The sequence below is a fragment of the Onychomys torridus genome, chromosome 1, assembly GCF_903995425.1.
Source record: "Onychomys torridus chromosome 1, mOncTor1.1, whole genome shotgun sequence".
NCBI classification, from domain to species: Eukaryota; Metazoa; Chordata; class Mammalia; order Rodentia; family Cricetidae; genus Onychomys; species Onychomys torridus.
This window is the reverse complement of record NC_050443.1, coordinates 108,578,012-108,591,761: the sequence shown is the minus strand read 5'-3', so window position 1 is coordinate 108,591,761 and position 13,750 is coordinate 108,578,012. Positions and strand designations below refer to the sequence as shown.

Genomic DNA, 13,750 nt, shown 5'->3' with positions numbered 1-13,750 from the left:
GGGATGTTGGTGACTGAGGGCAAAGGTGGAGAGGAATGCTCAGGGCCCTTTTGAACAAGGAAGTGAGCACTTGAGGGTGTGACCAGTGGCTTGTGGTCTGGCTCAGGTTCTCCTTTTGTTCTTTAATATTTGTGCATGGGATTTCACATTTTAATAATCTCTAAAGAAATTCTGATCAAGAAAGGACTCAGCCATTCCCAGAAAATAATTCACAGTCACGCTCACTGCCAAGACTCAAAGAAAAAAATTTATTTACAATAGAGAATTTTATTTGAAACATGCATTTAAAAAAAACCAAACAAACCAGCAAATGTGGATCAATTGTACACTCTTTAAGGCAAGAGTCCCTATGCAGGCTGCATATGTTCATGTCACATCAGATGCTGCTCATCAAAGGGCAAGGCCAAAGTCAGCAATTTGTCTTTTTATTAGAGAATCTGGCAGTCTCCCTGATACAGGAACTCTGAGGTCAACTTGCTATGAATTATACTAGAAAATGCAAACGGATAGCAAGGAATCCTGGTAGTTCTCGGCACTGCATACGGTCAAACCAACCTTATTTAGAAAGGGAACACAGTAGTGCATATAAAGTGAGAAGCAACCAGTCCAAGGGCTTGGAAAGACAACAGTGTGCCGACGGTCGTATTGCACGCAACGGCCAAGTCCAAGCACTTGGCTCAAAGTTAGCTTTTCCCCATTTTGGCAATCAGTTCGTCACAAATCTTGGTGAGTTCTTCTATCTCTTTATTCTGAAAATGGAAGACAAGAGAGGGGTTCTGAAATAACTTATGCACAAGCAACAAAAATGGACATACACACACCAAAAAGAAAACAAAGAAAGCCAGGTCTGGTGGCGCAAGACTTTAATTCCAGCCCTTGCCGAGCAGAGGCAAGAGGATCTCTGAGTTTGAGGTCAGCTTGATCTACATAGTAAGTATCAGGCCACCAAGGACACAGTGAGACCCTGTCTCAACAACAGCTCTTACTGCTATTACTAGTCAGTCGGAATCTACCCATTCTTTTGTTCTCTCCTAAGGTTCCCTAAAGTCATTAGAGGAAATAACAGGAAACAAGCCAAGTTTACGTCCTATGGCTGGGTGAGCTTGGGCAAGTCACACAGCACTCTGAACCTCGGCTTCCTCCTCTTTAAAATGTAGTAAGAATGACAAGAGGTCAGAAACATGGGGTCGTGTAAATGTAAAGGCACAATGAGCAGACCACAGTGGAGGGTTACCTAGTACAGTTCTTGTCCCCAAAGTCTGAAGTCCAAGGTGAAGAAGAGCTGGCCTAAACTAGTTCATGGCTTTCCTGACAAAGGTCTAGGAGTTTAGGGAAATGCTAGCATTATTTAGAACATGCTCAGTATGTGGCGTGGTATAGGGGACCAGCCCCCACTTTTTCTCCCAGGGTACTCTTGAGGAGGGAGAAGTGAGAAATACTTAGATAGAAATATAGAGGAGAGAGACAGATAGAAATACAGGATAGCCTTGGGAGGGCCTGGGTCAAAACCCACCAGCCCCTCTGTCTCTTCTGAAGGACTATTTATAGAAATGCCAAGGGGTGGAGCAAAAGAACTCCCCCCAGTGCAGCCAAGTGCAGACCATCCCAGGTACCTGGTAACCATGCGCGTGGTCAAGCCATCCCCTAAGGCAACCCTGCTGTGTAAAGCAAGCTCAGATCTCACTAGGAAAACTCTGTGGGCTCCCACAGCGTGGTGAATACAGGTGTCCTGGAGGCAAAAGTCTCATGCAGAAGCCGTCCTTTGCCCATCTTGGAAGCCCAATCAAAGGCAGCTACATACGTGGGTACAGATAAATGGGCAGCAGTTCCTGCCCTGTAGGAAAGGGATCCAGCTGGAATGCAGCCAGCAGCCCAAGGCTGCCTTTGTTCATGCATAAGTGCCCAGCGGCCCTCTGAGAGGATGGAAGACCTGCATCTCATGTACATTTTCAGCTAATTTTCCTTTGAGATGCTGAAGAAGGTTGGCCTCCACCAGCCCCTTTCCTAGAACCTCCTGCAACATGTCCCAGCTCAGTCCACGGCCGTTCCTGGGTTAGAACTCCAGCACGCCACACCACAGTGCCCACACAGGGGAGAAACCTGAGCTGTCATGAGGGGAAAGCACTATCTCCCAGCAGCCTGGCCATGGCCCACCTCCTGCCCAAAAGTAAATCTTAGACCTCAGTCCACACAGGTGCTGAAAACCCTGAACACTACTCCCCTCCGATGGACATCAATGCCTGTCTTCATCCTGTGAATAGAGGATAAGTTGAAACCCAGCACCATCAGCCACCAATGGGTAAATTGCCCCATTGTGGAGCCCAGCATCTTCACATTGACCTGCCCAGGTAAATGTTTTTCTGAGTCTCTGTAAGACAAGCCTTGATTGTTATATGGATCTACTGTCCTCCAGGGGCGAACATTGTGATTAATTCCTTCCTCCGGAAGCTTAGTTCAAAGTGAAATTATGTTTGCAGATCCACTTTATCTTTGCTATTATCCAAAACCACGTGGCCCAACGTGTGTGCATCTGTGTATTTCAATCTACCAGAAAACACAGCATCACCTTCGTTTGCAGTTCTGATCAGGCCAACCACCTTGGAAACATCTGTCCTGGCTCCTGCTTCAGGAACTAACACAGTATAGTGATTTAAACGCATCCCGAGGATTCTTTTTTTTTTTTTTTTTTTTTTCATCCCAAGGATTCTATACACTGACAACTTCCCAGACACACAGACTGACTAGGGAATGCAGTCTTTATTTTAATGGAACATTCCATTTCTATAGAAATATACAACTCAACAGTAACCACATAATGATGCTCGGTAATAATGATCAATGAGTAAGCACATGCTTGGGTTTGCAGCTGAGTCTTTTCTGTTACGGTGACTGCTCTCAACAGTCAGCAGAGCCCAGAAATTGCAGGCGGCTGCAGTAGCCGGCATGTGACACTGGTCTAGCCTTTTCTTTCTAAAACATAATTCTTGTGGTTGATTGACCAGCAGTCACTCTTCTGCGTCCTCGGAGCCAGGGCTAAATATGATTTTACAAGTTTTTTCCTTTTTTTTTTTTTTCTTTTAAAGTGGGGTGGGGTTAGTATCACACTTGACATCAGGGATATTCTCTCATCAGAAGTATTTTCAGGGCTAAAGAGGACCAAGGAAGCAAGATGGAGAGCGAGGCTCGCCGGGGCCACATGATTGGTGGAGTGTGTGAAGAGCCGACCTGCTTCATTGCTGGGCTTTCTCTGATAGCACCTAGCAGGAGACAGCCAGTACCCACCAGAGCAAAGGTTCCTGAAACTCAGCCTAGACACCCTGCCCGCTCTGATCCACATGGAACTGGAGCGTTTCTGGGATGGCAGAGGTCTTCATCGGTACATCCGGGGAAACAGTGCATACAGTAGACTGAGTACCACACTGGAAATCAGGAAAGCTAGGCACAGGTTGAGTGGCCTGAGGAGGTTCAGCCGCTGATGACACCCCTGGAGGACATCTGAATGTGCCTAGCCCTGCCACTGCCCATCCTCTGTCAGGGGACTATTCCTCACCTATTCCCTAGTAAGAATGATAGTTGAAAAGGTTCCAGGGCAATGTCTATCACGCCAATAGTGTTTGACAAATACCTGACAAATGATGGTGTGGAGGAATAAGAAATGGAAAACAAAAACAAACAAACAAACACACAGGCTGCCATTCCAGGACAGGCAGAAAGAAAAAAAAAAAAAGCCGGACCTAACATGGGTTTGGTCACAAGGCATGAGTTTATATGGAAGCTGCTCTGGCTTTGCTTCGGAGGCCCCTCCCAGTCTCACGGCCTTCGTTACCAGACGGACTGGCCAGAGCCAGAGAGTGGCCTCCCAACTCTGGGTTCCCGACCCTCATCCTCTCACCTTCTGCTCCAGTGTCCTTTCTAGAGCGTCTACTCGAAGCTGCTCCTTCCGCAGGCTAGCCTGGTAGGCTGCTTGTTCCTGCTGGGCCTTGCCTCGAACCTGGGCAATCTCTGCATTGGCCCTGTTGGAACAAGGAGCATGGTAGGTGGCCTCATGGCTCCCTCCCTCCCTCCTCCCATAGGTCTGAAATCCAGCCACACTAACGACAGCCCAAACATAAGAACTTGAAGAACCCCTCCCCTATCGCGCTGTATGTAAGGGTGCCCCCCCTCCCGACATCACAAAATAATCCTTCACTTATCTCAGTGGGTGGTGGCTGAGTGAGATCTTAGCCCAAGACATAAAGATCAGCGACCCTTTGCAAGCCAGAGTGCCGCTGGAGCTCCCAGCCTAAGTGAGGGGCGAGTTACCTGTCCAGTTTCTCTTCCGCGTGCACCTTCAGGGCCTGGTACCTCTGTTCCTCTTTCTTCACTCGGGATAGGTACTCCTGCGCACACTTCTTCAGCACCTCTTCATTCTGGTATGGCAGGGCCACAAGAAGAGATACTGAGGGGTGCAGCAGAACATCCCAAACACCCAAATCTGACTCCTTCACCTCAGTAGAGCTCCTGTTCACAATGGCTCAGGATGGGCTTCCTGAATTCTCACCCACATACTGTCTCCCACCCCCCAGCAAAAAAACCTTCTGTTGCTTCTCTAGCCCCACTCAGACTCCGGCTCTGCAGACACACCTTGCGGAAGCCTTCCAGGACCTCCTTCATTTTCTCATATCTCCTGAAGAGGTCAGCCAGAGACTTTTCCACGGAGTTCAGGTCAGCCAGGGCTTGCTCCTTCTCTAGGGCCAGCTGCTGCACGGTTTGGTGGGAGACCGATTTCTCTCTCTGTTCATCCTCTGGCAGGAGAGACAGAAGTCAGACAATGGGGCCAATTCAATGCAAACTAGGTCTACTCAAGTGCAATGCAAGCATTTCCTTGGAATGAACCCATGAGCCCTCCCTCCCAGAGGGTTCCAACGAGACAAAACTCACAGACCTGACACCACAGACTTAAGACCATGACGGATCATGTGGGGAATCTTTAACCTGACCAGTGCAGCCTTTACACATCTACGCTGGAGACCCTGTGAGTCTACTTTTCTGTCACTAAGTAGATCCACACGGGGTCAGAAGGAAAACATTACTACTCTATTTCCTGGGAAGATGAGATTAAAGGTGCTGTGGTAGGCCTCAGGGGTAACTTCCTAAATGGTATCAAGACAGATGTAAGTCATTGGGAGAAAGAGGTTTCTCTGTCCCTAGAACACCCCAAAGGCCTGGAATTCTGTTCATTTGGCAACCCTGACTTCTTGGCTGTAGAAAGCACCACATGCTAGACAAACTAAGACAGTATTGGTAAAGTTCATTTCTCAGCAAGGCAGCACAGTTCCATTGGTGCTCAGTTCAGTCACTGGTACTAGCCTGAGCAACGGCTCTGCTCTCGCCCATCTCTGACCCTCAGCCACCCCACAATGACCTCAGGTGTCTCTGACATGAAGACAACTTCCAACCTGTGCACCACCCGCTAGCCGAGGTGTAGATGGAGGAGGCGAGGCGTGCTTTACTTTCTTGGTGATAGCAGACCCTATGACATCCCCTAGCTCTCATCTTCAGCGCCAAGAAGAGCTCCTGGGGGAAAACAAGCAGTCCCGCAGACCTTTGTCACTCCCAGGTCACCTAGGAGGGTGCCATCTATTGCCCAGGACTGGCTTAGAGCTGGCTGTTAATGGGAAAAAGACATCTGGAATTGCTAACAGTGACAGCAGCAGCTGCCAGCCTCAACTGCAAACGTAGCCATCTCACTCTGCTCCGAGTCTGCCTATAGAGACCTCCTCGTGTATTGAGAAAAATAGGCTGCCCCCCTCACTTGCTCCAGCCCTGAGAGCACCCTACCACAGACAGTTCCTGCCCCAGAGCTCAGGAGCCCCCGGAAACTCCCAAGGGTCTCCCATTCACTTGTCTCCGATTTGTCAATCACTTCCTTTCCGTTCGTCGTGTGAAAACACATGCCTGTGTGTGCATGTGTGGTTGGGTCAGTTGTGGGTTCTGGCTCTGTGATACTCCAGCTTTCCCAGACACAGGCCTGGGACACAGGGCTTCCTGCTGCCTCTTCTGATGGTAGTTTTGGTCAGGTTGGTCGGACGAGAAATGTGTGGGTTAGCACAGCATACAATGGGTGTGCTTGTGAATGCATGCATCTTCAGGACACTTGGTGTTGTTACCAAGAGGTGGCAGGAAGCAGGAGGTGGGGCAAGGCTGGAGGAAGCAGGTCACCGGGGCCAAGTCCTTGGGGCTGATCTTGTCCTAGCTTCTTCCTTATCTCTTTTCTCTGCTTCCTGTCTGTCAAGATATGAACTGCATGCCCTTACCACCATGATGGCTGACTGTTCCGAAACTGTTGGCAAACATCACAATCTTCCCTTCAGCTGAGCCTTGTCAGGTGTTTGGGAAAAGCAACCTGGCCACTCTCCTCAGGGGCTGACAACAGTTCTGTTTGGTTCACTGCTCTGGGCACACAAAACACCTCCATACACGTGATACTGCTACATGATCCATGCAGTGCACAGACAAAGGCGGCCACACAATGACCTGTGTGAGGTTTTCTTGTCCCTATCTTTCAGTAGGGGAAAGGGTTTGAACAGCAAAGTCATTTGTTCACTGAGGGAGCAGCACAGCCCAGACTCAGATCCAAAGACAAAAGCAAAGCCATGACTAAACTCCATCCAAGCCTCCTGCAATGATGGATCCAGATGGTTCCCTCCTGCAGTGATGGACCTGGACTGTTCCCTCCTGCAATGATGGACCTGGACGGTTCCCTCCTGCAATGATGGACCTGGGCGGTTCCCTCCTGCAGTGATGGACCTGGACTGTTCCCTCCTGCAATGATGGACCTGGACAGTTCTCTCCTGCAATGATGGACCTGGACAGTTCTCTCCTGCAGTGATGGACCTGGATGGTTCCCTCCTGCAGCGATGGACCTGGGCGGTTCCCTCCTGCAGTGATGGACCTGGACTGTTCCCTCCTGCAATGATGGACCTGGACAGTTCCCTCCTGCAGTGATGGACCTGGACAGTTCTCTCCTGCAATGATGGACCTGGATGGTTCCCTCCTGCAGTGATGGGCCTGGATCGTTCCCATCAGGAACAGCAGGAAGTTTGGATTTGGGCTATTTTCCATTCCGTTTCTGATAGAACAGTATCTTGCTGTGTCTTACATTTGGCATGGTACCGCTGTGTGGCATGGTGGGGTCACAGCCTGAATTTTATCTCCAAGCTTGACAGAAACATGTTGAAAAGCCCTGATACTTTATGGTTCGAAAACCTTGTCTACAAATCAAGGTGGCTATCAGAAGTGAGCATGTATTCAAATCAGCAGGAGGGCCATTCAAATAGACATGTTCATCCTGCTTTTTGACTTAGCAGGTCAGAGTGGAGCTAGGAATCTGCACAAGTAATAAGAGATTCAGATGTAGCTGGCCCAGAGCCCTGCCTAGAAAACCACTGGCCCAGGAGATACCTAGTGTCCCTCCATCCCACCTCTATGATCCCAGGGTTCCTGGTATTCTCTGCAGCAGCCAGAAGCCATCAAGCACAGTGACTCTGAAATCTAACAGACCAATGTGAACCTCAATTCTGATACTTTTCTGCTATGTGACCTTGGACAGGGCTCTCAAACTCACTGAGTCTCCTCACCAGAACCAGGGGATGGCAGTGTTTTTAAGCCATAGCATTTGGGGAGATTAAAAAAGACAAAGGTCTTGGCACCCAGGTACCATCTGGGCAATCAGCGACCTGTTATCAACAGCACCACTGTCCCTAGAAGCTCTTAACCTCTCCCCTGACTAGGTGGGACAGTGTGTCACAATGACTTGTGAAGAACCGCCTTTTAAATATGTAACTTTCTACTACAAGTAATCTACTTCCTACATCTACACTCCCAAAAGAGAGAGCTTTTGCAAGTTTCATTAGTTTTTATTACCCAGATTTCAGCCCTTTCTTTTATTCCCAGCATGCCATACAATGTACATCCTGAGCTGATCGGCGGTCACGTGTACATTTCACCAGACAGGCTGAAGGAGCCATTTATCAAACAGGGTCCATCTGGTTTCCTGCATCTAAGATGTCGCCTAGCCTCAGCTTTCCTTTTGTCACTATTAAAAACAGCACTGCCCGGTCCCCAGGAGCCAGGCAGTGGCAATGCAGCACACATCTTCTGCGTGACCAAGGAAGTTAGGCTCTTAAAGTCAGGAAATCAGGGTCAGCCCAAGGGACGCCGCACTCTCAACCCTGATACGGTTTTCTGGGGTTCCCAGGCAAACCACTATTAAACCGGGTAGGGAATGCAGCCAGTACACAAAAGCAAAAATAACCAAACCAGAAAAACAAAACAAAAGGGGGGTTGCAATGGGCAGGGCTCAGAGGGGGGGGGGGCGGGGAGCATTTACTTACCAGGCTTGCCTGTTTGTTTTGCAAGCAAAGGGCAAGAAGCAACAGAAAACGGAAGCAAAACAGATAATCAGGGCAGTTGTTAGGAAAGCAGAAACAAACAAACAAACAAAAAACTGCAACAATCTGGAATGCAGAAAGCACAGAGGTTCCTTTTTGTCCTAAATTCCAAGGAGTTTTAATAAGGCACACTTCCTTCAGAGGAGCTGGTGAGGAGGGATGATAAGGCGTGGGGCATCCGAAAGCTACATGGGAGGAGGGCGGGCATGGCTCAGAGGAACCCGGCTCTACTTCAGAACACTTCTACAGTCATCCTGGCCCTAAGCTGCCAAGCTCTCAGGCCCAGGTTCTCCTTGCTGGGCAGGTGGAATGAAAATGGAGTGGAGACACGGGATCCAGATGAGGCCCATGGGTGGGTTTGTGTAAGTGAAGAGATTCACTTTCCTAGAAGGCAGGCAGGTCCACCCACCTTCCCAGTCATGTCACAGGCTGTCTCTGTGGACCCTGAAATATCTGGTGGCCTCACCACCCGGTGATCTTCCATAGCAACTGACATACAATTTTCCTGGATTAGAAAAGCTTTGGAAAGGTGGATGAGGAAGAGGCTGGCATGTAAGGCTAGTGACTACCCTCACAGCAGGGCTGTTAACTAGTGATGATGCTCCCAGCTGGGGATGTTGCAGTGGTCCCACTGAGCCACTCTGGGGCTTCTCTTGAGAACAGGAAACACACCTGCCTCTGACACTCACTCCTCTGTTGTCGAAGACCAAAATGTTCTAACTTCTATCAGCTGCAATTTATCTGAGAAGCAGGCATCAGCATCTAGTCACCTCTATGACCATAATGGCAGGCTATCCTGGGACGTCCACCAGAGAAGCCCCTCATGCTTGGAGCACTCCAGGGCAGACTCCTGCTTCTCTCAAAGTCCCTAGCTGTGTCCTATAAGCTGGCTGTGGCAGCATTCCCTCAGGAGCCAAAGCTCACACCTTTCCCCCTCAACACCATACCTGCATCTGACCATGTCAATTCAAGGACACTCACACCCCAAGACACCAGGAACCCAAAGGTCTGGCAACCCCTTCCAGGCTGAGAGATAAGCATGCCTCCTCTCCAGTGCTTTTTCCAGGACTTACAATTCCCAGAGTTTTAAGGTTTTTATCTCATCACTAAGCTCTTCTGATGTGATGCATCCACCATGGGATCAATGTGGCTGAATGTGACTATGGGGGAGGGCTCCAGGTGAAAGCCTTGATTAACTTAAGCCACAATTAACACCCCTGAGAGAGTAAGCCATTCAACCACTGGCCTTCTTGCTACTTCAAAAGCTACTGTGTTGTTGTTTATCTTGGGATAAATCACAGATGGATGGAACTTAAAAAGCCAAATATTTGCTGAGGGGTCTCCTAGGGGACCTGCCTATGCACGTCCAGCCAGAGCACTTGGTTGGCAGTGACTTGCAGGTTTACCTCACAAATCCTTAGGTGGGTAAAATTAGCTTTAAAAACGGATTATCACGAATCTAATCAAGTAAACGAGAGCTCAACATAAATCAATAAATGCCAGTTCCCCAAGACTATTACTATAAAAACTGGACTTTGGAACGTCTCCAAGACTGATTTTCATTTTAGAGAGAGAGGATGGGGTAGAAGGAGGGAAGGAAGGAAGGGGAGAAGGAAGGAAGGAAGGGAGGGAGGGAGGGAGGAAGGGAGGGAGGAAGAAGGAAGGAAGGAAGGAAGGAAGGAAGGAAGGAAGGAAGGAAGGAAGGGAGGGAGGAAGATCATTATGTGTCACTTGCTAATGTGGGGACTTCTTTTTTTGCAGGCCTAAGCAATCTGTCAGCTCTGGCTGTCAGGGATGCAGTGTTGTGACAGAGGTGTTCTATCAGGGAGAGCTGGGATTGGCTAACAGGGTCTGCCAGCCAGAGAGGAAGAGTACTGGGTAGGGAGTTGCCACAGATTCCATCCTGGTTCTAAATCCGCTGGTTAAAGTATATGGGTACTTAGTCATTTGACTCTAAACTAAATTAGGGTTTAGGGGTTTTAATTCTATGCTTTTCTGCGAGCAAAATCCCAAACCCCCACACATCCCAGTGGCCAAACCCAGACTCCTTCCCAACATGGTGGATCAGCTCTGGCTGGGCAAACGAGGGCTCAGGAGATACTGGGTAGTGTGAAGTATAGTCCTGGCTACAGCCACAAGTACAGCTGCTCAGGTCCCTGCTCTTAAAGGAACTGGCTCAGAGCCTTGTCACCCAATCCCCACCCCAATCATACTCCCCCTCCCTATAGTTTGGGTCTGAGCACTCCAGTCGCGACACCCACCAATCATCTGTGCGATGGTCTTCTCATATTCAGCCACGATTTTCCTGGAAGAAAGGCAAAGGCATGCTGAGCTCCAGTAACAGCATGGTGCTAAATCTCCACCCCACAGCTGGACAGTGTAAGGCTCATACCCTCTGTGCGCGTCCTTGTACTCACCAACAAGTTTGGTTCCCTGGCATACATCCCTCAGTCCAGTGCACTGTCCAACCCTGCAACACCCCCACTGTCCACGATGGTGAAACAAAAGGCCAGATGGCTGAAGTCTTCCACACCCAGGTCTCGCCACCTCCACACGCTCCCCACCAGCTCACGGACACGGTGGCTCAACATGGACAGACATTTCTTCCTTGAACTAGGCTTTCGCATCCCAAGTGTACCCAGGTTGTTTACTTCCTATTTCTACCTCACAGAATCTGTTTCTCAAGGTCTAAGTCAAATGTTCTCTTCTCCAGGAAGCCTTTCCTAATTTCTCTTGGAGTTCCCTAACATTCTCTCTGTCTCGTCTCCTCTGATGGAGTGGACGCTTCTCAAAGTATGTAAGATGCGACTTCTTAGTCACTTGCATTTTTAAACTAAAAATTAAAAAAAAAAAATATTTTTTAAAGGGTAGGTTGGTGAGACAGGGTCTCATTATAACCTTGGCTGGTATGGAACTCACTATTATAAACCAAGCTGGCCCTGAACTCACAGAGATCTGCCTGCCTCTGCCTCCCAAGTGCTGGGATTAAAGGCGTGTGCCACCATGTCTGGCATCTTCCCCAGAGGAAAACAGCGAGGTGTCAAGCAGCCTTCTACAAGAGCAGTCCTCTGGGGATGCAGGGTTTGTTTGTTGAATGTTGTCATCAGGAGAGCGGCAGCGGGAAGCAGAGCAAGAATGAGGTTTCAGGAAGATGGGATGGTGGCTATCAGCATCTAGGTTAGTAGTTCTCAACCTGTGGGCCACGACCCATGTAGGGATCACATATCAGATATTTACATTATGATTTATAACAGCAAAGTTACAGCTATAAAGTAGCAATGAAATAAATTTCATGGCTGGGGGTCACCACAGCATGAGGAACTGTATTAAAGGGTCGCAGCATTAGGAAGGTTGAGAACCACTGCTCTAAGTGTTTTGCTTGCTACTGGAAATATACACACAGGAATGCAAGCTGACTGGAGTTGGGGGAGACGTTTTCACTGTCTACACCTTCACCTGACTGGACTCTATCCAGTGCACAGTGTTAGTCTAAAAACACGTGCAGAAGCTAAAGAGACAGGTCAGCAGTCAGGTGCTTATGTCGTTCCAGAAGACCCACATTCAGTTTCTAGAATCCATGTTGGGTAGTTCTCAACCATGCTCCAACTTTGGGGGAATTTGATGCCTCTGCCTTCCAAGGGCACCTGCATTCATGTACACAAACTCCACACACAGACACACATATTTAAGAATAATGAGCTGGGCAGTGGTGGTGCACACAGATCTTTATGAGTTCGAGGTCAGCCTGGTCTAAAGAGTGAGTTCCAGAACAGCTAGGACTGTTACACAGAGAAACTTTGTCTTAAAAATAGTTAAAACATTAAAAAGAAAATCTCTTAAAAACTCCCATGTAAAAATATGAGCCTTGAATAGTAATGAAGAATGAACTTCTATAGAATACCCTGCTGGGGGTGAGGGCACCTCAGCATGAACTGCCAGGAATCCACAGACAGTGCTTCTGGGCAGCAGGAACGCTGAGCCCCACTGACCTCATTTCCATCACTTCCCGCCTGCTTTCTTCATATTTGCCCCTCCACTCTGAGACTTCTCTCTCCTTGGAGATAACCTAGGGTCAGGGAGAGGAGAAAGGCGGAGCCCAAATGAACATTCAGTTCTCACCAAATCCAGGACACATCATATACATATGGGATGACAACTTCTCACACAAAACCAGGATTCCATCCAGAGAATTCTCCAAGCAGGAGCATTAAAGACTTCCCGGAGGCCCTCAGGGGAACAACTATGATGAGGTGTCTTCTACAGCATGTCAGCCATGCCTGTTAGCATGGAAACTAGGCAGATCAAAAGCCATGGTGTGTCACCCAGCTAGCTTGCAGTGTTTAGAGGATGGTCTGTCTCCAAAGAGCAGGCGTAACCATGGGTAAATATGGTTACTGACAAATGGCAGACTCGGACCCTATCACGGTGTCAAGAATATGGCCCTTGACACCACAGGTCTCTTACCTCTGCTCTGGCAACTTGGAGTGCAGAGTCCAGGTCTGGCTGCTGGAACAGAAGGCCAGGGGGTTTCTCCACCTCGGTGGGCCCAATGCGGGAGTACAAGGCAGTTTTGGAGATGGAGACGTCTGCTGGATGAGCAGCTTCCCTCTGTGGATGTTGTTTTCATTAAAGAGAGAAAGAAACAACAGTCACCACTAAGGGCATGGCAGACAGGATTGCAGGCATGGCCTTGAGAACCGCATTCACCCGCTCAGCTGCATGGTTTTGAAACAAAGAACATTGAAAGTATGAGATAATGTGAAGACTCATGGATGGGGCTGATGCCAGGTCCAGGGGATGGAAAGCCTTCATGTTGCACATGTTCAGGCACACAAAGGGGCTGATGAGATGGCAGCCTCTGTAACTAGGAACCCTGGGGGCCTACCTGTCTGCAGCCTGCTTCTCACCACCATTTATCAGAGGCTGAGCCAACTAGGCACTGTAAGTTAAGACCAGTCATCATTCTGTTGGCTCCACTTCCAAAACCAAGTCTTGCTGGGGACTGATTCTGAATGCTGGTCTACAGTGCCTCCTTTTTAAAAGCTGAAGAGTAGATCATTTTTTGAACACATTTAAATTTGGTGGTGTTCATGTAGCTCAGTTGAAAAAGATGTGATCTGCACAAAATGTGAAGCCTACTATTATCAACCTTATTCTGTCTGGGCTTGAGAGATGTTGCCATTAGGTCTGCTGTATAACAGTGAAGAGGAAAGCTGGGGTCAACGACAATATCTTTCCACATTTCCTGATGAAGCCTACAGCAAGCAATGTGATGTCTTGCCCCACCCAACTGATAACCATTTGCAGCTTTCTCAAGT

At 48.7% G+C, this 13,750-nt stretch overlaps 1 protein-coding gene across 10 annotated transcripts in view; it reads right to left on the bottom strand.

The window, feature by feature from the left end:
* Positions 1 to 268: 268 nt before the first annotated feature.
* Positions 269 to 13,750, bottom strand: part of Tacc2 (transforming acidic coiled-coil containing protein 2) — a 113,973-nt gene continuing 100,491 nt past the window's right edge. For 6 of the 10 annotated variants that reach the window (XM_036195214.1, XM_036195194.1, XM_036195201.1 and 3 more), the window contains 8 exons: positions 12,897 to 13,040; positions 12,422 to 12,498; positions 10,694 to 10,737; positions 8,376 to 8,384; positions 4,624 to 4,784; positions 4,303 to 4,409; positions 3,893 to 4,013; positions 269 to 749 (listed from right to left, as the gene is read on the bottom strand). In XM_036195214.1, the coding sequence (XP_036051107.1) occupies positions 684 to 749; positions 3,893 to 4,013; positions 4,303 to 4,409; positions 4,624 to 4,784; positions 8,376 to 8,384; positions 10,694 to 10,737; positions 12,422 to 12,498; positions 12,897 to 13,040 (729 nt within the window). In that variant the 3' untranslated portion in view covers positions 269 to 683. The remainder of the gene's footprint in view (positions 750 to 3,892; positions 4,014 to 4,302; positions 4,410 to 4,623; positions 4,785 to 8,375; positions 8,385 to 10,693; positions 10,738 to 12,421; positions 12,499 to 12,896; positions 13,041 to 13,750) is intronic. The other 4 variants (XM_036195216.1, XM_036195197.1, XM_036195207.1 and 1 more) reach the window with 1 other exon arrangement.